The sequence below is a fragment of the Chiloscyllium plagiosum genome, unplaced genomic scaffold, assembly GCF_037043375.1.
Source record: "Chiloscyllium plagiosum isolate Xiang-an unplaced genomic scaffold, Cpla_swu_hap1 HiC_scaffold_33, whole genome shotgun sequence".
Lineage (NCBI taxonomy): Eukaryota > Metazoa > Chordata > Chondrichthyes > Orectolobiformes > Hemiscylliidae > Chiloscyllium > Chiloscyllium plagiosum.
In genome coordinates this window covers 30,757,598-30,785,562 of record NW_028270171.1, presented here as the reverse complement: position 1 = coordinate 30,785,562, position 27,965 = coordinate 30,757,598, and the positions used below count along the sequence as shown (strand labels likewise).

The window sequence follows — 27,965 nt, the reverse complement described above, 5'->3', positions numbered from 1 at the left end:
CCGAAGAACATCCCACCCAAAGCCTAACCTATCCTCTCAGCCCACATTCACAGTGCCTAATCCTACTCATCCTGCACATAACAGGACAACATTGTACAGCCAATCCACCTAACAGGCACATCTTTGGACTGTGGGAGGAAACCAGAGCACCCAGCAGAAACCCTCCCAGACATGGGGAGAACTTGCAAACTTCACACAGACAGACAGTCACCCAAGGTTTCATTTGAACTTGGGTCCCTGGCACTAAGGCAGCAGTGCTAACCATTGAGACACCGTGCTCTTATGCAATCAATGCATACGTGGTATTAGTAACCCAGCAACAGTCCATGGCACTCACCATTCATGCCCAACATCCAAAATACTCCACCTCACTTTCACACACCTACCTCTGTACCAATCACACACACAACAATCACCCCCTCCACATATCTTCAACTATTTAACTATGGTTGGCATATCAACCAAACAGTGCAAAACAGCATGCAATGCCCACTCTCACTTGCAAATACACAATAGAAGAAAACAAAAGAACTTAGAGCCAGCTAAAGAAAAAGATGCCGGGGAGAAGATGGCTCTCAACATCACAGGGCCAGCTGCAAAGTGGAGTTTCCAACATCAAGTGTCACTGAGAACACTGAGGATGAAGATATGTTTCTACCTTCTCAATATTTTCTTCTCAACTCCAAGCTCACCCTGGTCTTGCTATTTGGTAAGATGGGCTTCTGAACCCATTGCCTCCATTGTTTACCACAGACATTTTGCAGTTATTTTGATGGAAGTAAATACAACTGTAACTGAATGAACATAGCTTTTGCAGAAAATATCAAGTAAATGGGGAGAAAGCTTTCAGAAAAGAACATCAAGGGTCAATGGACAATCCCCTGGACAAACTAAGATAAATTAAAGATGACAGAAATTTTTATGGAGAAGCCCGAGAGGAGATTTAATGGAGGTGTTCAAAATCATGAGTGATCTGAACAGAGTAGATTGAGGGAAACTGTTACCATTTGTGAAAGAATCAAGAGCCAGAGGCAGAAGATATTCAGCCATTTTTCTTGGCTTGTAATAGCTTGACCATGCTTTGCTGCTGTTGATTAGTTGCTGCTGGTCCACAGCCAACTTCTCAACTTTGACATGACATCTGCAGCTTTCGCTAAATTAATAGTGATTTTGGATTTCTGCTGATCTAAGGTGTGTGAAGTTATAAATGACGTCCAGAGTGAGGTTGTTGATGTTGATGGAACATGAAGTCTCTATGCCCTGATTCTTAATTTTGCTCTTCTTGATATGGATTGTCCAAACTCCCAATCTATCAACTGCTACAAGTGAGCTTCAGTGTGATGCAAGCACAGCATCATCAGCAAAAAGAATTCATAAACTAGAACATAACAGAAGGGTTTAACTCAAACTTTTTTCCTCAAAAAGTGAGGCTACATGGTCCTTAAGTATTTTTAAAGCAATGATAGATTCTTGATAAGGACGACTGTGAAACGTCATCAGGGATTGGAGGGAATGTGGACTAATCAGATCAGCCATGACCTTATTGAATGGCACAGCAAGGTCAAGGGGCAAGTGGTCTACTCCTACTCCCAGTTTAAATGTTCATATGCATGTCTGTATGTATACACTTTGACCTAGGTATGCAGTCTTGCCAAGTTGAATAGCCGGTTGTTATTTTTGACGTGCAGGTAATCGCCATTTGAGTCTCTGAAAATACACAACAATGGAGAAAAATACATCAAAGGTTGTTGGTATCAGGGTACAGGGCACAAAATCAGGGCAGCCTGTTTTTCACAGCAATTTCAAGAATCCATATCTGTTGACGAGAGGTCCATGAGGCAAGGCAAAGTGTTCACTGGACTTCTGTCACTGCTGAAATGAGAAAATCATATCTACTGTCAAGCTGGCAGCTCTGAAGCCACATTGAGACTCAAGGTAGATGCATGATGCTACAATCAGGTCACAGCAATGCAAGTTAACCCTTTCCACTACTGTGATCTCAGCAATTGTTATGGTCACAGTGAATCATTTTATTTTTACACAAAATGACTGTTTATATTTGGATCACATGTGTGAAAGTGTTCCAGCAAAGGCTCACAGGTTTATGAAGATGCTGCAGCAGTAGTTTTCCACTTCCACTTATAATGGTAAAACCATTGTTTGGGGTTATACCACTGACAAGAGGGCTCTTATGATGCAGTGGTAGTGTCCCTACCCCGAACCAGGAGGCCCAGGTGTAAATTCCACCTGCTCCAGAGATGTGTCATAACATCTCTGAATAGATTGATCAGAAAATATCTACTTCTTCAGGAATGAGGAAAGTTTGTCCAGCAGGCTAAGATAAAAGGTAGGGAGGAGGGACTTGGGGGAGGGGCGTCGAAAATGTGATAGGTGGAAAGAGGTCAAGGTGAGGGTGATAGGTCAGACTGGGGTGGGGGCGGAGAGGTCGGGAAGAAGATCTCAGGTTAGGAAGGCAGTGCTGAATTTGATGGATTTGACTGAGACAGGGTGGGGGGAGGGGAAATGAGGAAACTGGTGAAATCCGAGTTCATCCCTTGTGGTTGGAGGGTTCCTAGCCGGAAGATGAGGCGTTCTTCCTCCAACCGTCGTTTTGTTGTGGTCTGACGATGGAGGAGTCCAAAGACCTGCATATCCTTGGTGGAGTGGGAGGGGGAATTGAAATGTTGAGCTACAGGGTGGTTGGGTTGATTGGTCCGGGTGTCCCAGAGGTGTTCTCTGAAACGCTCCGCAAGTAGCCGGCCTGTCTCCCCAATATAGAGGAGGCCACATCGGGTGCAGAGGATGCAATAGATGATATGTGTGGAGGTGCAGGTGAATCTGTGGCGGATATGGAAGTTTCCTTTGGGGCCTTGGAGGGAGGTGAGGGGGGAGGTGTGGGCGCAAGTCTTGCACCTCCTGCGGTTGCAGGGGAAGGTGCCGGGAGTGGAGGTTGGGTTGGTGGGGGGTGTGGATCTGACGAGGGAGTCACGGAGGGAGTGGTCTTTACGGAATGCTGATAGGGGAGGGGAGGGAAATATATCCTTGGTGGTGGGGTCCGTTTGGAGGTAGCGGAAATGACGGCAGATGATGCGCTGTACATGGAGATTGGTGGGGTGGTAGGTGAGGACCAGTGGGGTTCTGTCCTGGTGGCGGTTGGAGGGGCGGGGTTCAAGGGCGGAGGAGCGGGAAGTGGAAGAGATGCGGTGGAGGGCATCGTCGACCACGTCGGGGGGGAATTTGCGGTCCTTGAAGAAGCAGGCCATCTGGGTTGTGCGTTTTTGGAACTGGTCCTCCTGGGAGCAGATGCGGCGGAGTCGAAGGAATTGGGAGAATGGGATGGCGATTTTACAGGGGGCAGGATGGGAGGAGGTGTAGTCCAGGTAGCTGTGGGAGTCGGTCGGTTTGTAGTAGATGTCCGTGTTGATTCGGTCGCCTGAGATAGAAATAGAAAGGTCGAGGAAGGGGAGGGAGGAATCTGAGACTGTCCAGGTGAATTTGAGGTCGGGGTGGAAGGTGTTGGTGAAGTGGATGAACTGTTCAACTTCCTCGTGGGAGCACGAGGCGGCGCCGTTACAGTCATCGATGTAGCGGAGGAAAAGGTGGGGGGTGGGGCCAGTGTTGTTGCGGAAGATGGATTGTTCCACATATCCTACGAAGAGGCAGGCATAGCTGGGGCCCATGCGGGTGCCCATGGCTACTCCTTTCGTTTGGAGGAAGTGGGAGGATTGGAAAGAGAAGTTGTTCAGGGTGAGGACCAGTTCAGTCAGTCGAAGCATGGCTACTCCTTTCGTACTCCTTCCGGCTAGGAACCCTCCAACTACAAGGGATGAACTCGGATTTCACCAGTTTCCTCATTTCCCCTCCCCCCACCCTGTCTCAGTCAAATCCATCAAATTCAGCACCGCCTTCCTAACCTGAGATCTTCTTCCCGACCTCTCCGCCCCCACCCCAGTCTGACCTATCACCCTCACCTTGACCTCTTTCCACCTATCACATTTCCGACGCCCCTCCCCCAAATCCCTCCTCCCTACCTTTTATCTTAGCCTGCTGGACACACTTTCCTCATTCCTGAAGAAGGACTTATGCCCGAAACGTCGATTCTCCTGTTCCCTGGATGCTGCCTGACCTGCTGCGCTTTTCCAGCAACACATTTCCAGCTCTGATCTCCAGCATCTGCAGACCTCACTTTCTCCAGAAAATATCTACCACTGGTGAGATAGGACTCTTGAGGCATAGTAGTAGTGTCCCTGCCTGAGTCAGAAGGACTGGACTGAAATCCCTTCTAACCCAAAATGTGTTTAAACAGTTTGATTGAAAATATTGACGACTGGTTTTTTGAACTCTACTATGATGATCTCACTGATATTTACCAAATCACAGGAAAGTCTGGAATGGCACTGAGGTTTTTCACTGACTGTGTTCTCTGGTGTGTAAAGTTTCAGGTAGTTTCACACAGGTTCTACACATTCTTTTTATCCCCTTGAGGGGTTGTGATTGCCTTCCATGAAAATGATTTTGGCTGCTGCTGGGCCTGTTGCTCGCTTCCTACAGGCAAATTAACATCTTCAAATTCAGCAGTAGAATGTATGCCATTGCAAATTTCAACCAGTAGTGATTGCTTGGTACTGAACCCGTTTATGGAGTCTGGATTTTGACAGCTCTAACAATATCGAGATTTTGTTTCCTGGAAACTTACTTGTAGTTCATGAGGTTCTCTTAGTTGCTTCATTTCAGTCCATTAAGCCTCAAACCATCAGCAAGTATCAAACTACATACTTCACCTGGTTTACCAGGAAATGTTTAAGGATTAACACCAATTTTAAATCATAGCCAACTCTACAGCGGATGTTGCCCACCCATCCCTTATTGGACCTGAAACCCTGCTGGATTATCCCACCTCTTCCTACATTCCACTTCATTCCCCAAATACTGCTCGACCATCCTCCCCATACTTCACAATCTTTTGCTTGATTTGATCTCACTATGGCCTGACTTCACCAAGTCCACCTGACCTCTCCTGACCCACTCAGAATAAGCCTAAATTATTTCCCCTGATTCAACTACCAACCAAGTCCCCTCACCCAGTCCAACCTGACTGCACTCACCATCTGACTGCTCATCACCTGAATCCTTCATCTAACTTCCAACCAACCCCACACCCATGCACCTGACACTCTACCAGTCACCATTACACCTCTTCTACAGTTTCTCAGAAGCCTTTGGCGCTTAAATTCTTCACTTAGTGAAGTCCAGCAACTAGTGCCATATAAAAAGGCTATGGTTTCCATATAGATTTAAGACTAAAATATAGGAGCAGAATTAGGCCATTCAGCCCATCAAGTCTGTTACTCCATTCAAATTTGATTGGTATTTTTCTCAACCTTATTCTCCCGCCTTCTCCCCATAACCTTTGATCCCCTTACTAATCAAGAGCCTGATGTACCTCAGTACCAAAATAAATCAGTCAGGACAGTTCGGACAGTTAACTCAATGGTTCTTTATTCTGGTTACAACTTCAGCTTTTAACAAACCAAGCAAAATAAAGCTTCAGACTTACAACCTAACTTAAGTATCACATGTGAATGGGTCACATTCTCAAAAAGTATCTCTAATCAATTGATTGTGGACACCAGCATTGGCTACTTCTATGATGGTTGCTCTCCAGTTTTATCTGTACTCACTTTGTTTCCCTTTATACTGTGGTTGTTTACACTTTCTCTTCGAATATACTGTAAACCTTGAAGCTTTGTATGTTATCTCTCCTGTATCCTTGATGTCTTCACTGCTGATTGCTCATGTGAGCTATTACTAATTACCCCACTGTGAAAAGGCTGCTTTTCATCTAAGCTGTTTATCACTGAAAAAAAACAGAATGCACCAAGACACTAGCTGTCAAGTTTGATGTAGTTTGTAGGTGGGTCCATACACCTATTTCTGCCTTAAATACATTCAATGACTTGGTCTACACAGCCTTCTGTGGCAATGAGTTCCACAGAGTCACCACCCGGGCTGAGAAAATTCTTCTTAATCTCAGTTCTGAAAGGTCATCCCTTCACTCTGAGGCTGTGTCCTCGAGTCCTAATCTGTCCTGATATTGGAAACATCTCCAAGCCCATTCTATCCAGGTGTCTCAGCATTCCACAAGTTTAAAAAAAAATTCCCCTTCATCCTTTCAAACTACATGGAGTACAGACAGAGTCCTCAATCGCTCATCATATACAAAGCCCTTCATTCTGGCATTACTCTTGTAAACCTTCTCTGGACATCCTCTAATGCCAGCACATCTTCCTGCGTTATGTTATGGACTAGGCCAGACACCCTCAAAATATTTTAAATAGATAGGCTAGACCTTAACTTTTTCTTTTGTTAAAGGCGATGTGAAGTGGGTATTCCGGGTGTGATGCAGCTGGTAAAACCACTTGGCTTTACGATTAGATTCCCTATAGTGTGGAAACAGGCCCTTCGGCCCAACAAGTCCACACTGATCTTCCGAAGAGTAACCCACCCAGACCCATTTCTCTCTGACGAATGAACTTAACACTATGGGTAATTTAGCATGGCCAATTCACCTGACCTGCACATCTTTGGACTGTAGGAAGAAGCCAGAGCACCCGGAGGAAACCCATGCAGACACAGAGAGAATGTGCAAACTCCAAACAGTCACTCAAGGCTAGAATCGAACCTGGGTCCCTGGTGCTGTGAGGCAGCAATGCTAACCACTGAGCCACCATGCCACCCTTAAGCAAAACTGAATTGTTTCAACTGTAGTGTTTAAAAAAAAACCCAGAATTTATAAGAATTTAACAATTGGAAGACTTAACAGACCCAATACAGACCACTAACTAACTGTTCCAATACAGGAACATGCCTGAAACACACCCCTTGGCAAAAAGGTAAATTCAAACCCAGATTCTTACAGGCAGGAGAGAACAACATTCAAAGAGATTTCAGAAAAAGGTCAGAGAAATTCTTTACTGAAGCTTGCAACACCCCTGGATTCATACACGTTGTGACTGCTAATGCTAAACAAACTAGAGTTGAAACTTTATTGCTGGAACAGCACAGCAGGTCAGGCAGCATCCAGGGAACAGGAGATTCGACGTTTCGGGCACAGGCCATTCTTCCTGAAGAAGGGCCTGTGCCCGAAACGGCGAATCTCCTGTTCCCTGGATGCTGCCTGACCTGCTGTGCTGTTCCAGCAATAAAGTTTCAACTTTGATCTCCAGCATCTGCAGACCTCACTTTCTCCTAAACAAACTAGAAAAAACCTAAATGGGAGAAATGGGCACTCGCTTTCCATTGTTGAACGAGACCCTCTGGCATTTCTGCCTATATGACCTTCCTTCAAAAAAAAGGACATAAATTACCTTTTCAAAGTGACAGCATCGTCACAGGTATGAGCTGTGCACAATATTCCAAATGTGATCTGATCAAATCACATTTGGAATACCTCAAATCACCTCTTTGATTTGAGGTAAGCATTTCTGGCAGCATGCCATTATTTGGACTTCTTCAATCTTGCCTATGTTTGGACAGCACAGTGACACAGTGGTTAGCACTGCTGCCTCACAGCGCCAGAGAACTGGGTTCAATTCCTGCCTAAGGCGACAAACTGTGTGGAGTTTGCACATTCTCCCCGTGTCTGCGTGGGTTTCCTCCCACAGTCCAAAAATGTGCAGGTTAGGTGAATTGGCCATGCTAAACTGCCTGTAGTGTTAGGTGAAGGGGTCTGGGTGGGTTGCGCTTCGGCGGGTCGAGGGGCCTGTTTCCATACTAAGTAATCTAATCTAATCAAAAGACCCTTTCCAGTATGTGAAAGGAATTCATTTTTTGGTAAACGACGTTTTGAAAAGCAATGAGTAATTCTCCTGACTGCTTGTAGACCAGCAATCTTTTTAGTTATTAGGAGCCTAACTTTTCCTGAGACACCAGATACTAAAGAGTCAATGGATTTAGTTAAAGAATATAATGACCACAAGCTGCCTTTAATCTGTGATGCTATTGGTCTTGCTTGATAATTTGAGAATCGGGGGGAAAAGGAGATGTTAAGAGTATGTGGGATTAATGATGTAACCATGCAAAAGCACTTACTAACTGAACTCCAAACAGGCATTACAACCAGTTTCATTATTGGAAAGTGTGGCAAGTGGAGCATATGACCTGCAGGGTATTTGAATGGCAGTGAACAGTTTTTGCCAGTCTAACTGAGCTTGGTAGCCATGCTGTGGAGGTGCTGGTATTGGATGATGGGGGTGGACAAAGTTAAAAATAACAACAACACCAAGTTATAGTCCAACAGGCTTATTTGGAAGCACTAGCTTTCAGTCCTGCTCTTTTGTCAGACAGTTAGTGGGGCAGGATCATAGGACAGAATTTATAGCAAAAATCAGTGTCCTACAACTGATTCAATATTGAACAAACCTAGACTGCTAAGTCTTTCTGTTAAAATGGTTGCAGGTTTTGATTCATTTTAATATGTAAATCTCAAATTCTTTCAAGTCACATTCCTGAGATAACTTGATGTTACTTTTTAAAACACCTTAGACTAACCTCAACTTTAATGCATTGTCTGGAGTTATCTGTATTTCAATCCTGAGCCATTGGTTCTCTTTTCAAAATAGGAATTTATAAAATTTCATAGATTGCCTGTCTGCAGACTGTGCTTTTTGAACAACAGAATGTATCTGCAAATTCACCCCAGATTGTATGCTTGCATATGAGTGTCTGCATTTTTGATAATGTGATGGAGTATATGCCTTAGGGTGTGCCAGTGTGAGGTGGTCTGTGTGTTCTTGTGTATAGTGTAGTGGGGTCACCTATAGTGACATGAATCCAAGGTCCCAGATGAGGCCATCCTCATGGGTACTGAACTTGACTATCAGCCTCTGCTTGGCCACTCTGTATCCTAAAGCCTGCCTTTGAGGACAGTCACCCAAAGATCTGAGGCCAAACGTCCCTGTCTGGCAACTTGTGTCCATTAATCAACACCATCTATTTTGTATGCTGCAGGCAAGGATGCACCAAGGCATGGTACATTGAGACCAAGGAGAAGCTATGACAACAGATGAGTGGACATTGTGCAACAATCGCTAGACAGGGATGTTCCCTCCCAGTCAGAACACTTCAGCGGTCAAGGACATCTGGCCCCTGATCTTTGGGTGATTGTCCTCCAAGGTGGACTTCAGGATATGCAACAACAGTGACTGACAGGCTGATAGCCAAGTTTGGTATCCCTGAAGACTGCCTCAACTGGGACCTTGGGTTTATGTTGCATGACAGGTGACCCCACTACTTGCCCCTCTCTTGGTTTTATGATTTTTTTTTGGACTGAGCTTGGTGAACACCACTTGAGTGCAGGCAAATGCAGAGCCTCACCCAGCTCATAGTCCTGAACAGAGGGACTTTAGGTCAGCCCATAGTAAAAACCCAGAACACGGCCAAACAGTTACAATTTTTCCTTACAGGATCTGGACTGGCAAGCCATTGTAGTTGATGCTGGTATGCAGACTTGAGACAGCAAAAGAATCCCAATAGACCTAAATGGGGGTAAGAACTTCTAGGCCAGTTTTAAGAGTGCACACCCTGGAAAGAGCACCTACAACTGGTTCGGTTCTGGCAAACTGGTTCCAATTTGGATGTTGGTAAACAAGCAAAATACCCATCTGGGTCACCCAGTTATAATGGAGGTCGTTACCAACATGGCTGTTTCAGTGATGACAGAACCAGTCTTTAACAAAATTCAGGGAGAAAGTGAGGACTGCAGATGCTGGAGATCAGAGCTGAAAATGTGGTGCTGGAAAAGCGCAGCAGGTCAGGCAGCATCCAAGGAACAGGAGAATCGACGTTTCGGGCATAAGCCCTTCCTGAAGAAGGGCTTATGCCCGGAACGTCGATTCTCCTGTTCCTTGGATGCTGCCTGACCTGCTGCACATTTTTAACAAAATTCACTCTGGGCTCTGACCCTAAAGCTTGCATAAAACCTCAGCTATACTGAGAGCCTACATAGAGGCACCTATATAGATTAGATTCCCACATGTGGAAACCAGCCATTTGGCCCAATATGTTCACACCCTCCAAGTAACCCACACAGATGCATTTCCATCTAGCTAATACATTTAACACTACAGGCAATTTAGCATAGCCAATTCACCTGACCTGCACATCTTTGGACTGTTAGAAAACTGGAGCACTGGGAGGATGTGCAAATTCCACACAGTCACCAGAGGCTGGAATTGAATCCAGGACCCTTGTGCTGTGAGGCAGCAGAGCTAAGCACCGAGCCACTGTGCTGACCTGATTTAAGGGTACAACTTTAGTTCCTGGCTCTGAGAAGCAGCTGGTTCAGTCACCACTGATTGTAGTAAAAGCTCAAACCCAAGCTTGATGGGGTGAAATTGGTTAAGATTCACCTTGATTGGCTCAACAGTTTTCAATTAGAAAATGACCACCTGAGTGAAGTCCTAAACAAATGGAGGTTTTTAGAAAGGTCTCAATTATCAAAGGAGAAAGGCTACCTTACATGTTGACCAGGATTCTACAAGACCTGTCCAGTGCCATTCCTCTTGCAGGCAAAAGTAGAGGCAGAAATCAAAAGGTTGGGAAGTGAAGGAATCATCAAACCAGTCTCTTTAGCACAAGTAGTACTAGTCATGTGATTTATAAAGCCTGATGGGTCAGTTTGCCTCTTGAGATATTTGGCAAACGGTAAACAACTTTTTGCAGTGAGTTAAGTCCTCAGTACATAGGGGATTCATATGCAAAGTTGCAAGGGGTTACTGTCCTTCACTAAGCTGGACATGAGCCATGTGCTTCTAACTGTGGTTAGATAATGATTCCCAGAAGTATGTTACAATTAATAGTGATAATACTTGTAGCAATATACAAGACTGCTATTTGGGGTATTGTCAGTCTGTGCAATTTTTCAGCAGACAATGGAGAACTTTTTATAAGGTCCACTGCATGTTGCCACTTATCTAGATTCATTCTAAGAGCACGAAAGGGAAATATGGAGCACTTGGAGAAATTGAGTATAGTCCTTAGAGTTTTCTACTAGGCAGGTGTACATCTTAGAAGGGAAAACTGTTCCAGGCAGCCCAAGTGACCTACTTCAGCTACAGAGCAGACCAGACTAGGTTACACCCATTGGAAGATAGTGAGGGTGATCAAAGATGACCCAGCTCCCATGTCTGTACAGGAACTAGGGTCTTACTTTGGGCTAGTGAATTATTACAAAATCTGGCCACCATCCTGGCATCTTTGCATCAACTTTTTTTAAAAAAAAGTTAGCCTTGGAAATGGTCATGTAACCAAACCATTTCTTTCAGTGAAGTGAACAAACAAATATTAGTATCTAAAATGTTGGCACTCCATGAATCCAGGCAAGATCTGGTATGACATGCATCAGGGTATTATTAGTTCATAGGTGGCGCAATGGAGAGGAATGCCCAATAGTGTATACATCCAGGAATTGGCTAATGCAGAGCATGAGTATGCCCAGATATTTGGCAGTCAGAGCTGGAGTCAGGAAGTTCCGCCAATATCTGAGTATATGGATTTTAGTAAGGCGTTTGATAAGGTTCCCCATGGTAGACTACTGCAAAAAATACGGAGGTATGGCATTGAGGGTGAGTTGGAGGTTTGGATTAGGAGTTGGCTGGCTGGAAGAAGACAGAGGGTAGTAGTTGATGGCAAATGTTCATCTTGGAGTGCCGTCACTAGCGGTGTTCCGCAAGGATCTGTTTTGGGACCATTGCTGTTTGTCATTTTTATAAATGACCTGGAGGAGGGGTTAGAAGGTTGGGTGAGCAAGTTTGCGGATGATACGAAAGTTGGAGGAGTTGTAGACAGTGAGGAAGGATGTGGCAGGTTACAGCGGGATATAGATAAGCTGCAGAACTGGGCAGAAAGGTGGCAAATGGAGTTCAATGTAGCTAAGTGTGAGGTGATTCATTTTGGTAAGAGTAATAAAAAGATGGGGTACTGGGCTAATGGTCGGATACTTGGTAGTGTGGATGAGCAGAGGGATCTTGGTGTCCATGTACACAGATCTTTGAAAGTTGCCACCCAGGAAAATAGTGCGGTGAAGAAGGCATATGGCGTACTGGCTTTTATTGGTAGAGGAATTGAGTTCCAGAGCCCTGAGGTCATGTTGCAGTTGTATAAGACTCTGGTGCGGCCGCATCTGGAGTATTGTGTGCAGTTTTGGTCGCCATACTATAGGAAGGATGTGGAGGCACTGGAACGGGTGCAGAGGAGGTTTACCAGGATGTTGCCTGGTATGGTAGAAAGATCGTATGAGGAAAGGCTGAGGCACTTGGGGTTGTTTTCATTGGAGAAAAGAAGGTTTAGGGGTGACTTGATAGAGGTGTACAAGATGATTAGGGGTTTAGATAGGGTCAACAGTGAGAATCTTTTTCCACGTATGGAGTCAGCTATTACAAGGAGGCATAGCTTTAAATTAAGGGGGGGTAGGTATAGGACAGATGTTAGGGGTAGGTTCTTTACTCAGCGAGTCGTGAGTTCATGGAATGCCATGCCAGTAGCAGTGGTGGACTCTCCCTCATTATGGGCATTTAAGCGGGCATTGGATAGGCATATGGAGGATAGTGGGCTAGTGTAGGTTAGGTGGGCTTGGATCGGCGCAACATCGAGGGCCGAAGGGCCTGTACTGCACTGTATTCTTCTATGTTCTATGAATCTATAATACTAATGGACAACAAACAACACCTAGGTCTACTTAGAGGACAAGGCAGAGCCGTCAATAGCTTCAAATGGAATTCAGTGGTCGGCAGTAATTCTAAGTATATAATAAGGTGGAACACTGTCCAGGAGGCCAAGATACACCACAGGTGGTACTGCCACTGAAAGTGTCCACAATGGTTTAAAATTTTCCAGTCACAGCTGACAATATCACTTTGGTCCTGGCAAAAGTAAAACAACTGGTGGTGATGGTGGGAACCAAAAGGCCATCACAACAAGAACAAACCTTCTTTGGACCTGGAGAGACTAGATTTCAGTAGAGAAGACTCCCTTTTATGTGAGCAAAGGTCACAGCCAGATACTGGCTGATCTCCACCAGAATCGGCAAGGGGTTTCCAAAATAAAGATGTTTTCAAGAAGTTGTCTGGTGGCCAGGATTGGGTGCAGATATGACTGCACTAGTAGTGCCAACAATGACAAATTATCATCAACAGCTTTTCCACTTGCATGGGAGTGGCCATGTAAACCCAAGACTCAGTTACGCATCAACTATGTGGGTCCCTTTATGGGCTCAATGTTCCTAGTCACTATGAACACCTACTCAGTTGTTGGAAATGCAGACATAATTATTTGTCAAATTAGTGATAGAAAAACCACATGCATCCTTTGCAATATGCTGACTCTCAGATGGTGGTGGTCACAAGTAACAGGGAATGGTATTTGACATAAAGGGCAGCTCCATACCATCCAAAGGCCTGGCTGAAAGATTAGTCTGAACCTTTGAAGGCAGGCTTAAAGAAACAGCCTACCATTTCAAACTGTCCCAGTTCCTATTGATGAACAGACCACCCTTCCTGCAACGAGTGGGATAGCTCCAGAAGAGTTGCTGATTGGGAGAAGACTCACCAGGTCAAAACTGATCTTTCAGTGGAGGGTGAAAAAGCATCAGGAACATCAATGCTGGACACAAATCTGCTAAGCGAGACAATTTTGAGGGCAAAATTTGGTGTTGGGACTAGCCCTGCTTGGGTGAGACACAGTTGATGCAAGGTCATCTCCAGTGACTTGTACAAGTCAGGTAGGTATGACAGCACATGGCCCATAAGAAAACTGCAAACTTCGGGAGAAAGTTTCCAGCTCCTCGACTGCCTTCTGACTGTTCTCCTCTTCTATAAGCATTGAACAGATTTTGGAATCTGAGATGGAAAGTGTCACTACCTCAATGGCTTTGCCACCTGAAGACAATTAATTTTATGATGCTCCAAGGTGAGCTACTATGCATTACACTCCACCCATATCAGGAGAGTTGGAGGAACCAGACTTGGTGCTAAACCCCCTAGCAGGAGCAGCAACAGAACTGGTCCATGTCGTGGGACTTGAGGATTGGATTAGATTAGATTAGATTAGATTACTTACAGTGTGGAAACAGGCCCTTCGGCCCAACAAGTCCACACCGACCCGCCGAAGCGCAACCCACCCAGACCCATTCCCCTTCACCTAACACTACAGGCAATTTAACATGGCCAATTCACCTAACCTACACATTTATGGACTGTGGGAGGAAACCGGAGCACCCGGAGGAAACCCACGCAGACACGGGAAAGAATGTACAAACTCCACACAGTTAGTCACCTGAGGTGGGAATTGAACCCAGGTCTCTGGCGCTGTGAGGCAGCAGTGCTAGCCACTGTGCCACCGTGCTGCCCACCAGATGTAGTGACTGATGTTCACCTGGATGCCCTCATTACATAGAATACAAAGTCCCTGATTGGACAAGATTAACAGTCCCAATCTGGCTGACAGCCTTCATGTTGTGGTCCCTCAGCCTAGTTTTGTCACTGACATCCAGAGATCATTGGTTCACTTGGACAAAAAGATGTACTGGGTCGCAGCACTAGTTGAGTCTCTTTGCTGAGAACAGTCAGTTGTTAGTGTGCATTTGCTTTGCAATGTTAGTTTTTTTTACATTGAACCTCCTAGGTGGTGCATCCTGGTGACAGCTTTCTTTTCTACCAGCTGCATAACCTCAACTACAACACAGTTCCTGTTCAATGACCGTGACTGTTTGCAGGTCACTTCCTCAGGCTGCTACCTGACCCTTATCAGGACCTGATCACTGTCTAGGACATTGTCAACTTGCATCATACCCACCCTCCTACAGGAGTAGTGGCCATTGTCAGACCTATTGCTCAGGAATCCACCCCTCCACAATTGCAGGTTCGATTGGCTAAGAGGAGACTGCAAGGGTGACCAGGGTTGGAGAAATGCTGGGTGGGGTTATCAAGGCTGGATGGTGTTGTAGGAATTGTCACAGAGGGCAGAGGCAGACATCCAGTTCATGGCCATTGTCAATGCCTTAAAACTGCAGTCCTTGAACCTGACATTGTACAGTTTGGAATGCTCAGATGTATGATGGAATCCTATCTGTGCCTACCCCTGCGCTGACAGAATTTCATATTGGCCCAGGAGCCTGTGCCCCGCAGCCTCAGCTGCCTCCAGAATTTTAAGTTTTGTCTCTTTAAAGATGTAAAATGACAGGCCCTATTGCTGTTGCTGCACATTGTTCACCTCTTCTCCCTCATCCACTGGGCATGCCCTTCTGCAACCAGGTGCCAGAGATCCCCAGTAGAGGTCTCTCTATGCAGGGGTCCCCCTCCCTCATGGATCTGGGGTGGAGGGTGATGCACGCAGCAGTCCTTTGAGCACAGGTTGGGATGATTCAGGGACTTCCAGCCTAACTGTTAGTTTTGTGGCGGTGTGGGCATTTACACTCCCTTTTAGATGCCTGAAGAACCTTCTCCTCTGCTTCTGGTTGCACTTCAGTCTTTACACACCCAATTCAGAGGGGAACAGGCAAGTCAGAGGGGAACAGGCAAGTCAGAGGGGAACAGGCAAGTCAGAGGACCCCCCCCCACTCCACACACACACAGCAGTGGACCGACTACTTTCCTCTCTCCTGCAGTTATGGTCAGGCTCAGGTGTCCCTGGAGAAGGAGCATAGTGTCCACCAATACACTTGCAGAGAGAGGTGAGCACCAAGGGATTGGATTCCCTTTATTCCTTTCCCCCCCACCCCCAATTCTATTTTGATTTAGTACCTACCCTCCCTTTCACTTTCTTTGCATAAGCAGAGGGCCTTGGGGCAATGCCTATCACTTGTTCCTTCCCCATTAAGTGTTTTTCCTGGTGGTGGAATATTAAAGTTAGTTAAACCTAGAGCTTCCACTGTGTCTTGCACCTACATTTGCAACATGGGTGCTAGGGGAAAATAAGTACAACTTCTGTATGGCAGTGTAGAGGTACAGGGAAAAAAATAATCAGCAGTGTAAAGGTTCTGTTAGCTCTAAGAGGTGGATCAGTATCAAGGACTCTTCACATGTAAATAAAGGGTGACTTGATAAGATACCAGCCTCTGGCGTTACCTGCAAACCTAGCAATAAGAGATAATTGTATAATGTGAATAGTTGTGGTCCTACCAAAGACCTCTGGAATTCCAATGGTCACCAGCTGCCATCCAGAAAAAGGCCCTTTATCCCTTCAGCCAGTCAGCCAATTCTCTATCCATGCAAGCACCTTGTCCTGCACACCATGGGTTCTTATCTTAGAGTCATACAGATGTACAGCATTGAAACATACCCTTCAGTCTAACCCGTCCACGCCGACCAGATATCCCAACCCAATCTAGTCCCACCTTCCAGCACCCGGCCCATATCCCTCCAAACCCTTCCTATTCATATATCCATCCAAATGCCTTTTAAATGTTGCAATTGTACCAGCCTCCACCACATCCTCTGGCAGCTCATTCCATACACGTACTACCCTCTGCGTGAAAAAGTTGCCCCTTAGGTCTCTTTTATATCTTTCCCCTCTCACCCTAAATCTATGCCCCCTAGTTCTGCACTCCCCGATCCCAGGGAAAAGACTTGGTCTATTTATCCTATCCATGCCCCTCATAATTTTGTAAACCTCTAAGGTCACTCCTCAGCTTCGGACGGTCCAGGGAAAGCAGCCCCAGCCTGTACAGTCTCTCCCTGCCCAACAGTTCCTCCAAGATTAGTTGTGGATTTTATTTTGTTAACTTTCCCAGATGCACTCCGATGTCCAGCGATACATGAAATCAAACAGCAAAGGCAGAAATTGTGCAGGCTCTCACTCTCACACACTCGCTCAAGCCTTCTGGAAATCCACATCAACCACAACCATTAGTTCTTTGTCTAACTTGCTTGTTACCACCTCCAGAATTCTAACAGATTTGTCAGGTATGACCTCCTCTATTTTACCACGCACTTCCAAGTGCTCTGCAATCACATTCTTAATGGATTATAAAATCTTATCAATGACCAAAGTCAGGCTAACCAGCCTAAACTTCCCATCTTCTGCCTCCTTTTTAAACAGGGGTCTTATATCAGCCATTTTCCAGTCCTCTAGAACTCTCTTGACTCTAATCTTTCGTGAAAGATCACCACTGACTTCACTATCTCCTCTCTGGTCTCTTCAGAAACCAGAGCTGTGGCCCACAGGTCAGGGCAAGTTATCCACCTTCTGACCTTTCACATCACTGAGAAACAGCTGATTTCAGAGGCTTGCAGTACTTTTTTTCCTCCCTTTTTTTGTCTTTGCTCAGGAATGGGCTCAATATGGGAGATTCTGGATCAGTGGTGCTGGAAGAGCACAGCAATTCAGGCAGCATCCGAGGACAGGCAAAATCGACGTTTCGGGCAAAAGCCCTTCATCAGGAATAAAGGCAGAGAGCCTGAAGCGTGGAGAGATAAGCTAGAGGAGGGTGGGGGTGGGAGAGAGTGGCATAGAGTACAATAGGTCAGTGGGGAAGGAGATGAAGGTGATAGGTCAGGGAGGAGAGGGTGGAGTGGATAGGTGGAAAAGGAGCTGGGCAGGTCGGACAAGTCCGGACAGGTCAGGGGATCGAGTTTCTGGAGGTTAGAAGCTAGGATGAGGTGGGGGAAGGGGAAATGAGGAAACTGTTAAAATCCACATTGATGCCCTGGGGTTGAAGTGTTCCGAGGCGGAAGATGAGGCGTTCTTCCTCCAGGCGTCTGGTGGTGAGGGAGCGGCGGTGGAGGAGGCCCAGCACCTCCATATCCTCGGCAGAGTGGGAGGGGGAGTTGAAATGTTGAGCCACTGGGCGATGTGGTTGATTGGTGCGGGTGTCTCGGAGATGTTCCCTAAAGCGCTCTGCTAGGAGGCGTCCAGTCTCCCCAATGTAGAGGAGACCGCATCGGGAGCAACGGATACAATAGATGATATTAGTGGATGTGCAGGTAAAACTTTGATGGATGTGGAAAGCTCCTTTGGGGCCTTGGATGGAGGTGAGGGAGGAGGTGTGGGCGCAGGTTTTACAGTTCCTGCGGTGGCAGGGGAAAGTGCCAGGATGGGAGGGTGGGTCGTAGGGGGGCGTGGACCTGACCAGGTAGTCACGGAGGGAACGGTCTTTGCGGAAGGCGGAGAGGGGTGGGGAGGGAAATATATCCCTGGTGGTGGGGTCTGTTTGGAGGTGGCGGAAATGTCGGCGGATGATTTGGTTTATGCGAAGGTTGGTAGGGTGGAAGGTGAGCACCAGGGGCGTTCTGTCCTTGTTGCGGTTGGAGGGGTTGGGTCTGAGGGCGGAGGTGCGGGATGTGGATGAGATGCGTTGGAGGGCATCTTTAACCACGTGGGAAGGGAAATTGCGGTCTCTAAAGAAGGAGGCCATCTGGTGTGTTCTATGGTGGAACCACAGGAGTCTGTTTCTTATCCACACAACGTCACAGCCATGGAGGAAGGGACCAGGACATTTGTTAGGTTCTCAAGCCACAAGCAGGTTGAGCATAGCAAAATATCCATCTGTACTGGAGATAGGAGTGCAGTACATGTTGTCTACATGGACCAGCAAAGCCTTGGTAATATGTTGTAGTTCAAGACTAAATCTCAAGATCCAAGCACAAATTTGGCTTGGCAGAAGATAGAGGGCGGTTTTTCAGACTGGAAGTCTGTATGCAGCAATATGCCATGGGTATGGTGCTAGGTTCTTATCATAAGTGATTTGGATTAGAATTTAGGAAGTATGGTCAGTAAATTTGTGGATGACACCAAGATTGGTGGTATAGTGGACAGTGAAGAAGGCTTTCTGAGAATGGAGCAAGATCTTGATCAATTTGGCCAGTGGTGTGAGGAAAGGAGTTTAATTTTAAATAAATGCAAGGTGTTACATTTTAGTGGATCAAACTAGAGAAGGGCTTGCAGTCAATGCTAGGACCTGGGGAGAGTTATAGAACAAAGATCTAGAGGTACAGAGGCATAGCTCAAGTCGAGTCACTGGTAGAAAGGGTGATGAAGGTGGCTTTCCGTATGCTTGCTTTCATCAGTCAGAACACTGAGCGTAGGATTGGCGAGACCACATTTGGAGTTCCTTGGAGCTTAGGAAACTGAGGAATGACCTTTTATTGAGATCTATAAAATCATGACTGGCACAGATAAGATAGCCAACAGCTTTTCCCCATGGTAGAGGAGTCTAATGTTAGAGGGCATAGGTTTAAAGTGAGATGGGAGACATACAAACGGGTACATAGGGGCAATATTTTCAGAGGGTTATAAGTGTCTGGAATAGACTCCCAGAGGTAGTGATGGAAGTGAGAACAATTTTGACATTTTAAGAAACATTTAGACAGGTATAAGGAGGGGATAGGTATGGAGGGATGGAGTATTGCGTTCAGTTTTGGTCACCTTGCTACAGGAAGGATGCTATTAAACTGAAAATAATACAGAAGAAATTTACAAGGATGTTACCAGGATTCAACAGTCTGAATTATACAGAGAAGTTGGACAAATTAGGACTTTTCTTTAGAACATCTGAGTCTGGGGGAGTTGGGGGGGTAGAGGTAGATGAGTCCAGCTCCAACAATGCTCAAGAGCTTGACACCATCCAGGACAAAACAGCCCAGTGGATGGGCACAACATCCACAACCATTCACTTCCATCAGTGCTCAACAGTAGCAGCATAACAACTTGTGGAAACTTGCCCAGCTATTTGCTGTCCATAAAAAGCAGGACAAATTCAACTTGGCCAATTAACAGTCTACACTCAATCATTACTGAAGTAATGGAAGGTGTCATCAACAGTGCTATCAATAACCTGCTCAACGATTCTCAATTTGGATTCCATTAAGGTCATTCAGCTCCTATTTAATTATAGCCTTGGTACAAACATAGACAAAAGAGACATGAGAGGAGGGTGACTGGATTTGATAACAAGACCATATTTTGCCCAAGTATGGCACCATTGTACTCCAGCACAACTGGAGTCCATGAGAATCAGGAGAAAATCTCTGCTAGGTGAAGTCATAACTGGAACAAAAGAAGAATGTTGTGGTGATTGGAGGTTAGTCATCTTAGTTCCAAGGACTGCAGGAGTTCATCAGGATAGATTCCTTAGCCCAACTATCTTCAGCTGCTTCATCAATGAATTTCCACCCATCAATAGGTCAGAAATGCAGAGGTTCATTGTGCAGTTGTCAGTGTTCTGGCAACTTTCATGACTCCTCAGATACCTAACCAGTTCACGCCTAAATGCAGCAAGACCTGACAATATCGAGATTTGGATTGACAAATAGTAAGTGACAAAAGTTCCAGGTAATGACATTCTCCAACAAGAGGGAACCTAACCATCACCTCTTGATATACAATGGATCACGATCACTGAATCCTATTATATCAACATTCTGGGGGTTACCACTGACCAGAAACTGAACTGGACTAGTCATACAAGTAATGCAGCTATGCCAGCAGGTCAGAAACTAGGGATCTTGCAGCAAGTAATTCACTTTCTGCCTCCCCAAAGCCTGTGCATCATCTACATGCACACTTCAGGAATGTGAAGGAATAGTCCCCACTTGCTTGAATGAGTGCAACTCCAACAAAACCCAAGGGGACCAACACCATTCAGGACAAAATGGCCTGCTTGATGGCACAACACTTCAACCAATCCTCAGTCACAGCAAACTGAGTCACTTAAAATATGCACTGCAGTAATTCACCAAGGCTCCTTTCCAAAGCCACAACTACTACTATACAGAAGGATAAGGTCAACAGAGGCATGGGACCATCAACACCTGCAAGTTCCCCTCCAAGATACTCACCATCCTGACTTGGAAACATATTGCTACTCCTTCAGAGTCGCTGGGAGAAAATCCTGAACTCTGTCTCTAACAGGATTGTGATTGTACCTACACCAAATGGACTGCAAGGATTCAAGAAGGCAGTTCATCACAACCTTCTCAAGAGTAAGTAACTACGGATAGGCAATAAATCTTGTCCCAGCTAGCAATCCTACAATGTGATTAAATAAAAAAAGTTAAAATTAGCCCTATTTCATTTACTTCAGATCCAACATTTCTTGCTTTAACTTCAATTCCATGCAGCTGCAGCAGATATAATATTGCAGGGATTATTTCACTCCTTTAAATCCTCATGTTTTACTTTCTAATCAAAACTTAAAGACATTACACTGAGTTTTTCTATCCAAATTGTTAATCGAGTTTGCAAATAACTGATTTCCCAGACAAGTTCATGTGTAACCAGTTATAACAACATGAAAATAACTATGTATTCTTACTCAATCTTCACCACTACTAATATATTACTGTAACCTGTAAGGCCTTATCTTGTGTAATGATCTTCTGCGTGAAATGCTTTTGGAAATACAAATATACTACTACAGTATATTACTGTACATCCATTTGTTTTTCATTATGTACTGAGCTGGTTAAGTTCTCAATAAGCTCTAAATGATTTCTCAAACACAATTTCCCTTTCATAAATGCTCCTTAATTCTGGCTACTTATGTTTTAACCAATCTGCCATCATCACTTTCATAATGGATTCCAGAAGTTTCCTTTTGAATAACTGTTACACGGACAGCGAAGAAGGTTATTTCGGAGTAAAACAGACTCTTCATCAGATGGGCCAATGGGCTGTGGAGTGGCACATGGAGTTTAATTTTAAATAAATGTAAGATGCTGCATTTTGGAAAGGCAAATCAAGGCAGGACTTATACACTTAATGGTAAGGTCCTGGGGAGTGTTGCTTAACAAAAAGACCTTGGAGTGCAGGTTCATAATTCCTTGCAAGTGGAGTCACAGCTAGATAGGATAGTGGAGTCCAGAACTAGAGGGCATAGGTTTAGGGTGAGAGGGGAAAAATTCAAAAGGGACCTAAGAGGCAACTTTTTCACGCAGAGGATGGTACATGTATGGAATGAGCTGCCAAACAAAGTGGTGGAGGTTGGTACAATTACAACATTTAAAAGGCATCTGGATGGGTCTGTGAAAAGGTCGGATTTAGAGGGATATGGGCCACGTGTTGGCAAATGATTCTAGATTAATTTAGGATACTTGATCGGCATGAATGAGTTGGACTGAAGGGTCTGTTTCTGTGCTGAACATTTCTATGACTCTATTTGCTTCCTTCCAATCTGTTCAACTGTTCCATAATACAGTACTGTACAGAACATTTCTATGTATCAGAACTTACTTTGTTCTATCTCTGTAGTCAATTTTTCAAAGCCTAGGATACAAGCCTTCAGGTTCAAAAGTTGTCAGCTCCAAATCTAATTACCTCTTTTTTTTTTAAAAACTAATATTAAATACTTTGATTTGTTCACTATTAATAGAACCTTCGTCCCCTAAACCTTGCACGTTTCTGATATTTTTCTACTGTGAAAACATCATATTTTATTTAAGACGCTTTTAGAATATTGTATTCAATTCGGATCTCCCTGCTATAGCAAAGGTGTTGTGAAACTTGAAAGGGTAACAAGGATGTTGCTGGGGTTGGAGGGCTTCATCTAGAAGCAGAGGCTGAATAAATGGGAGGCTGAGCGATGATCTTTATAGAGGTTTATGAAATCATAAGGGGCATGGACAAGGTGAATAGACAAGGTCTTTTTTTTCCAGGATAGGAGAGTCCAAAACTAAAGCACATGGGCTTAAGGTGAGAGGGGAAAGATTTAAAAGAGACCTGAGGTGCAACTTTTTCATGCAGAGGTTTGTGGGTATATGGAACAAAATGCCAGAGGAGGCGGGTACAATTACAACATTTAAAAGGCATCCAAATGGCTACGTGAATGGGAAGGGTTTAGATGGATATGGGCCAAATGGCACTAGATCAGTTTAGGATATCTGGTCAGTGTGGATGAGTTGGACTGAAGGGTCTGTTTCCATTCTGTATAACTCTGACTCTCTTTCTGCTATACGGAGGAACCTTGATTATCCGGCATTCGATTAACTGAACTTCAGATCATCCGAACAAGATCGCAAAGTCCCAATGCGTGGCTAACTATGTTATCCAGATCGATTATCCGGCATTCGATTAACCGAACGAAATACTCTATGCCTGTGTCCTTCAGATAATCGAGTTTCCTCTGTATTCTCTTTACAATTTGTCGACCTACTTACTGACTATTTTTATCTGTCTTCCTAGTTTATGCTAATACTCTATTTTCTCTCCAAGTTTTTGGGTATTCTTTTCTGAATCCCAAATGTCTCCCAGTCTGCAGGCTTAGTGCTCTTGACAATATCATAAGCTCAATCTTTTAATTTGATACAGTGCTTAGCACCTTTTCATGAATAATCACAGGTGGATTATATCCCCCTTGGCATTTTATTTCTCAATGGAATGCATTCATTAAGAATCATAAAATTTTTGCCATTACCTATCCACTGTCATATCCATGCTGAGTTAACTCATTCCTTACATTTAGTATTTGGCTTTAAGTTTAATACTGTTACTTTTTCATGCAGAGGGTGGTGCATTCATAGAATGAGCTGCCAGAGGAAGTAGTAGAGGCGATTCAAGTAAGACATTTGAATAGGTACATGAGTGGGAAGGTTTAGAGAGATACGGACCAAATGCAGGCAAATGTGACTAATTATGTTTGGGATACCTGGACAGCATAGACAAGTGGGACGGAAGAGTCTATTTCCGGGCGGTATGACAGAGTAAATTGTTTATGCAGCTACCTGAAGAGAGAGTTTTTACAAAACTAACAGATGGCAATAGCTCCTACATTAATTAAAGTGTTCCTGCTGTAAATAAAAACAGAAAATGCTGGAAATACTCTGCAGATTTGGCAGCATCTGTGGAAAGAGACAAAGTTAACATTTCAGATCTGTGATCCATTAACTGTTTAACTGTCCACAGAGGATGTTTGACCCTCTGAATATTTTCAGCATTTTCTGTTTTTCTTTCAGCTTTGCACCATTCACAGTATTTTCCTTTCTGCTACAATACAAGAGATTTGGGCGGCATGGGCCAAGGGGCCTGATTCTCTGATGTAAACTTCTACGATTTTATGAGAATTCCTGTAATGAGTGGAATACAGGTTGTTTCGACAGTAAATACAATACAATTTCTGAAGTAAATGAGGAAGAGAGGTCATGCAGTAGATAAAATATTTATCCTGCAGTAAATGGAACAGATCATAAAATTCCTACAGTGTGGAAACAGCCATTCAGCTCATCAAGTCCACACTGCTCCTCCAAAAAACATTCCACCCAGACCAACCCCTAACCTATCTCTGCAGCTCTGCATTTACCATGGCTAATCCACCTAGCCTGCAAATCCCTCAACACTACAGGTAATTTAGCATTACCAATCCACCGAACCCACACATGTGGGAGGAAACCCATACAGAAAAGGGGAGAATGTGCAAACTCCACACAGACATTCTACCAAAGGTAGAATTGAATGGGTGCTATGAGGACGCTGTGCTAGCCACTGAGTCACCATGTTGTCCAAGGCTAATTAAGTTAGATGGACAAAGGTATTTGCATAACTATAGAATGCATCCATATCACAAAATTAATTCAGATGTACCTGCAATGACCACCTCTCAACCTTCTCAATAACAGCCAGAAATAGGCAAGTAATGTTGGCCTTAAGATACCATTCATTTTAATTCAATACCTGAATTTATAGTTTGCCATAAATATCAATATTTAAGTTAAAACATTCTAGATATTAAATGTACCACAGCTTGTTTGATTTTTTATATTGTTTTTTCTGCTGAGAAGCCCTCTAGCAGCAATTAACATTTCCATAGATAAGTAATGTTCTCACTCTAATTCTTGGCTGCCAGTGGTGATGTGAAACACTGTTTTTCTCTTCTCGCTATATTCAAATGCAGTGAGAAATCCTGGTTCCTGCAGCACAAAAACAACATGTTTGCATGCCAATAAGACACTGAATGACCATCACAAATACCAATTCATTCCAAGGATAGTATAGAAAGGGTATATTGTGAAAATGGCCAATTTCAAAATAAGGCTCTCAACATTTAATACAGTTAATGTTTTTCTTTCAGAGAGTCATTAATCTTTGGAATTCACTACCCTGGAGAATGGTGTTCGCAGATCACTGAATATATTCAAGGCTAATTCAGTTAGATAGACAAGGAAACTTTTTTGGGGGGTCAGGTAGGAAGGAAAGGAGAGTGGAGTTAAGACCACAAACAAATCAGCCATTATCTTATTGAATATTCTAGACATTGACAGCTTACATGTCCCTAAATGGGTGAAACTCCAACAATGTGTACAGCTTTAACAATGTGTACAGCTTTTTCAACAATCTAGCATAAAACAATTTGCTTGAGTGGCATCTGATTAACCACCATCATCATTCACTCCTTCCACTATAGACATGGCTGCAGACTGCATCATCTGCAAGATAAACTACAACAATTGTCTAAGAATTCTAAAACAAAATTTCCAAATCCGACTTGGAAGAACAATGGTGGTGGAGGCACATTGGAACACCTGCTAGGTGTCTCTGATTTGGAAGTTTGGACTTCCCCTTGCCACACAGAATGTAGCAATTCATTGTGTATTATCACGATCTTCTCAAGCACAGCCAGAAATGGGCAATAACTGTTGGCCTTGAAGAGAATGAAAAAAAATATTTTTAAGAAGTGTGGCTAAAGGAGATATATTCAGGACTGTGGCAGAATTAGTTTGGTGAAAAAATTTTTAGTTCCAATAATCAGACACTAACTCACATAAGTATCATTAGAACAAAAGCAAAGTACTTCAGCTGGGGTGGCACGGTGGCTCAGTGGTTAGCACTGCTGCTTCACAGGGTTCGGGTCCCGGGTTCGATTCTTGCCTTGGGCAACTGTCTGTGTGGAGTCTGCACATTCTCCCCGTGTCTGCGTGGGTTTCCTCCTACAGTCCAAAAATGTGCAGGTTAGGTGAATTGGCCATGCTAAATTGTCTGCAGTGTTAGGTGCATCAGTCAGAGGGGAATGGGTCTGGGTGGGTTGCTCTCCGGAGAGTCGGTGAGGACTTGTTGGGCTGAAGGGCCTGTTTCCACACTATAGGTAATCTAATCAAATCTAGAATAAAAATGCTGAAACTGTCAGGTCATCAGCATGTCTGAAGACTGAAACAATAAATGTTTCAGGGCAATGACTTTTCATGAGTTCTAATCAACCTGACATTTGAATTTTATTTCCCTCTTCAAAAGATACTGCAATCTACAGAGAATTTCAGCATTTTCTAGTTTTACAATATGTCACTGAACTCTGACCATCTTTCTGCACTTCAGCAATACATTTGCTGAAACACAAACAGAAATTGCTGGAAAAGCTCAGCAGATCAGGGTGCATCTGTGGAGAGAAATCAGTTAACATTTCATTTTAAGTGATGCTTCCTCAGAACTGATGGTAATGAGGAAAATGTCAGTGTATATGTAGAAGATAGGGTGGTGGGAATGGGTAAGGAGCAAACGATAAGTGGGGATAGAGACCAGAGGGAGAGGGAGAGAGAGAGAGAGAGAGAGAGAGAGAGAGGGAGAGAGAGATATGAAGGAATGGATAACGATCTGGCTGGGAAGGTGAATAATTAATAATGGGGACTGTTAGTGACAAACAATGGGTTGCATGTAATAGCAGACTGTGATATGTGACTTTAAAGGTTATTTTGTCCTGGCTTTTTTTGAAGAGTGATTGTAATGCAGAGGTGCTGAGCAGTCTGGGGGAGGGTGGAGTTTACAGTTTTGGAGGCCTTAGGTTTTGTCTAACAGCCTGAATGGGTCTGGTCAGCTTTCTCAGATCCAGATTACTGGATTTTGTTTTTTTTTTCAGTAGCATCAGAAGCTATTGGGGTCTTTGAGTTAGTAGCTTAAATGAAGGTTTCCTGGCTGCTACTCACTCTGAATTTTCTCTTGATGTTTTTCCCTTCTGGATTGGAGAACTGCATGTGAGAATCTGTATGTGAATTTTCCTTCCTTTTTTTGCAAAGAATGTGTTTATGGGATGTTACTATATTGGAATAGTTAATGTGTCTATCATTCTGTTAAGTTTCCAAGAGTTAAATTATTCTAAATTCCTCTTTCTTTGGTTGTCTTTTGACCGTAGTGTTAATTATTTTTTCTTAACGCTGGGTAGTTTGACAAGTCTCTTGCATTTGGAATGGACACTTTACATATGCCTTTAAAATCTGAAAAGTTAGGGTCTAGGCTACCTTCTTAAAATATTTTGAGGAGGGTCTGGTCTGGCTCATAACAGATAACGAGGCCTGGTGTGTGGGGGTTGGGGTACGGACACTGGAGAGCTCAAGCCCTAAAGTTGTTGAATTCAATATTGAGTCCTGAGGGCTGAGGGTCTCCAAGCAAGAAATGAGGTACTGTTCTTCCGTCTTGTGCTGAGCTTCACTGGAGCAGTGCAGCAAGCCTGAGACAGATATATTGGCCAGGGAACAGGGTGGTGTGTTGAAGTGATTGGAAGGTCTGGGTCTTTTTTGCAGACAGAACAGAGGTGTTAAGGCCATAAGACACAGGTGTAGAAATTAGGCCATTCAGCCTATCGAGCCTGCTCTGCCATTCTAAATTGGCTGATTGGTTAATTTTTAACCACATTTTCCTGCTTTCTCCCCATGACCTCTGATTCCCTTGACAATCAAGAACTTGGGATGGGAACCCAGACTGTAGCTTTAGGGTGCAGGACCTGGAATGTAGGGAGGTTAGGAACATGGCATCAATTTCAAAGGAGGGTGCCTGTAAACAGGAAATTGGTTTGAAGTGTGTATACTTCAATGCAAGAAGTATACGAAATAAGGTAGGTGAACTTGCAGCGTGGGTTGGTACCTGGGACTTCGATGTTGTGGCTATTACGGAGACATGGGTAGAACAGGGACAGGATTGGCTGTTGCAGGTTCCAGGGTTTAAATGTTTTAGTAGGGTCAGAGGTGGGGGTAAAAGAGGGGGAGGTGTGGCATTGC

The 27,965-nt window shown here is 44.2% G+C and overlaps 1 protein-coding gene across 1 annotated transcript in view; it reads right to left on the bottom strand.

The window, feature by feature from the left end:
* The window catches only part of dmc1 (DNA meiotic recombinase 1), a 216,943-nt gene that overhangs the window by 113,744 nt on the left and 75,234 nt on the right, over positions 1-27,965 (bottom strand). The window contains exon 5 of the mRNA XM_087978126.1: positions 24,811-24,893. Within this exon, the coding sequence (XP_087834252.1) occupies positions 24,811-24,893 (83 nt within the window). The remainder of the gene's footprint in view (positions 1-24,810; positions 24,894-27,965) is intronic.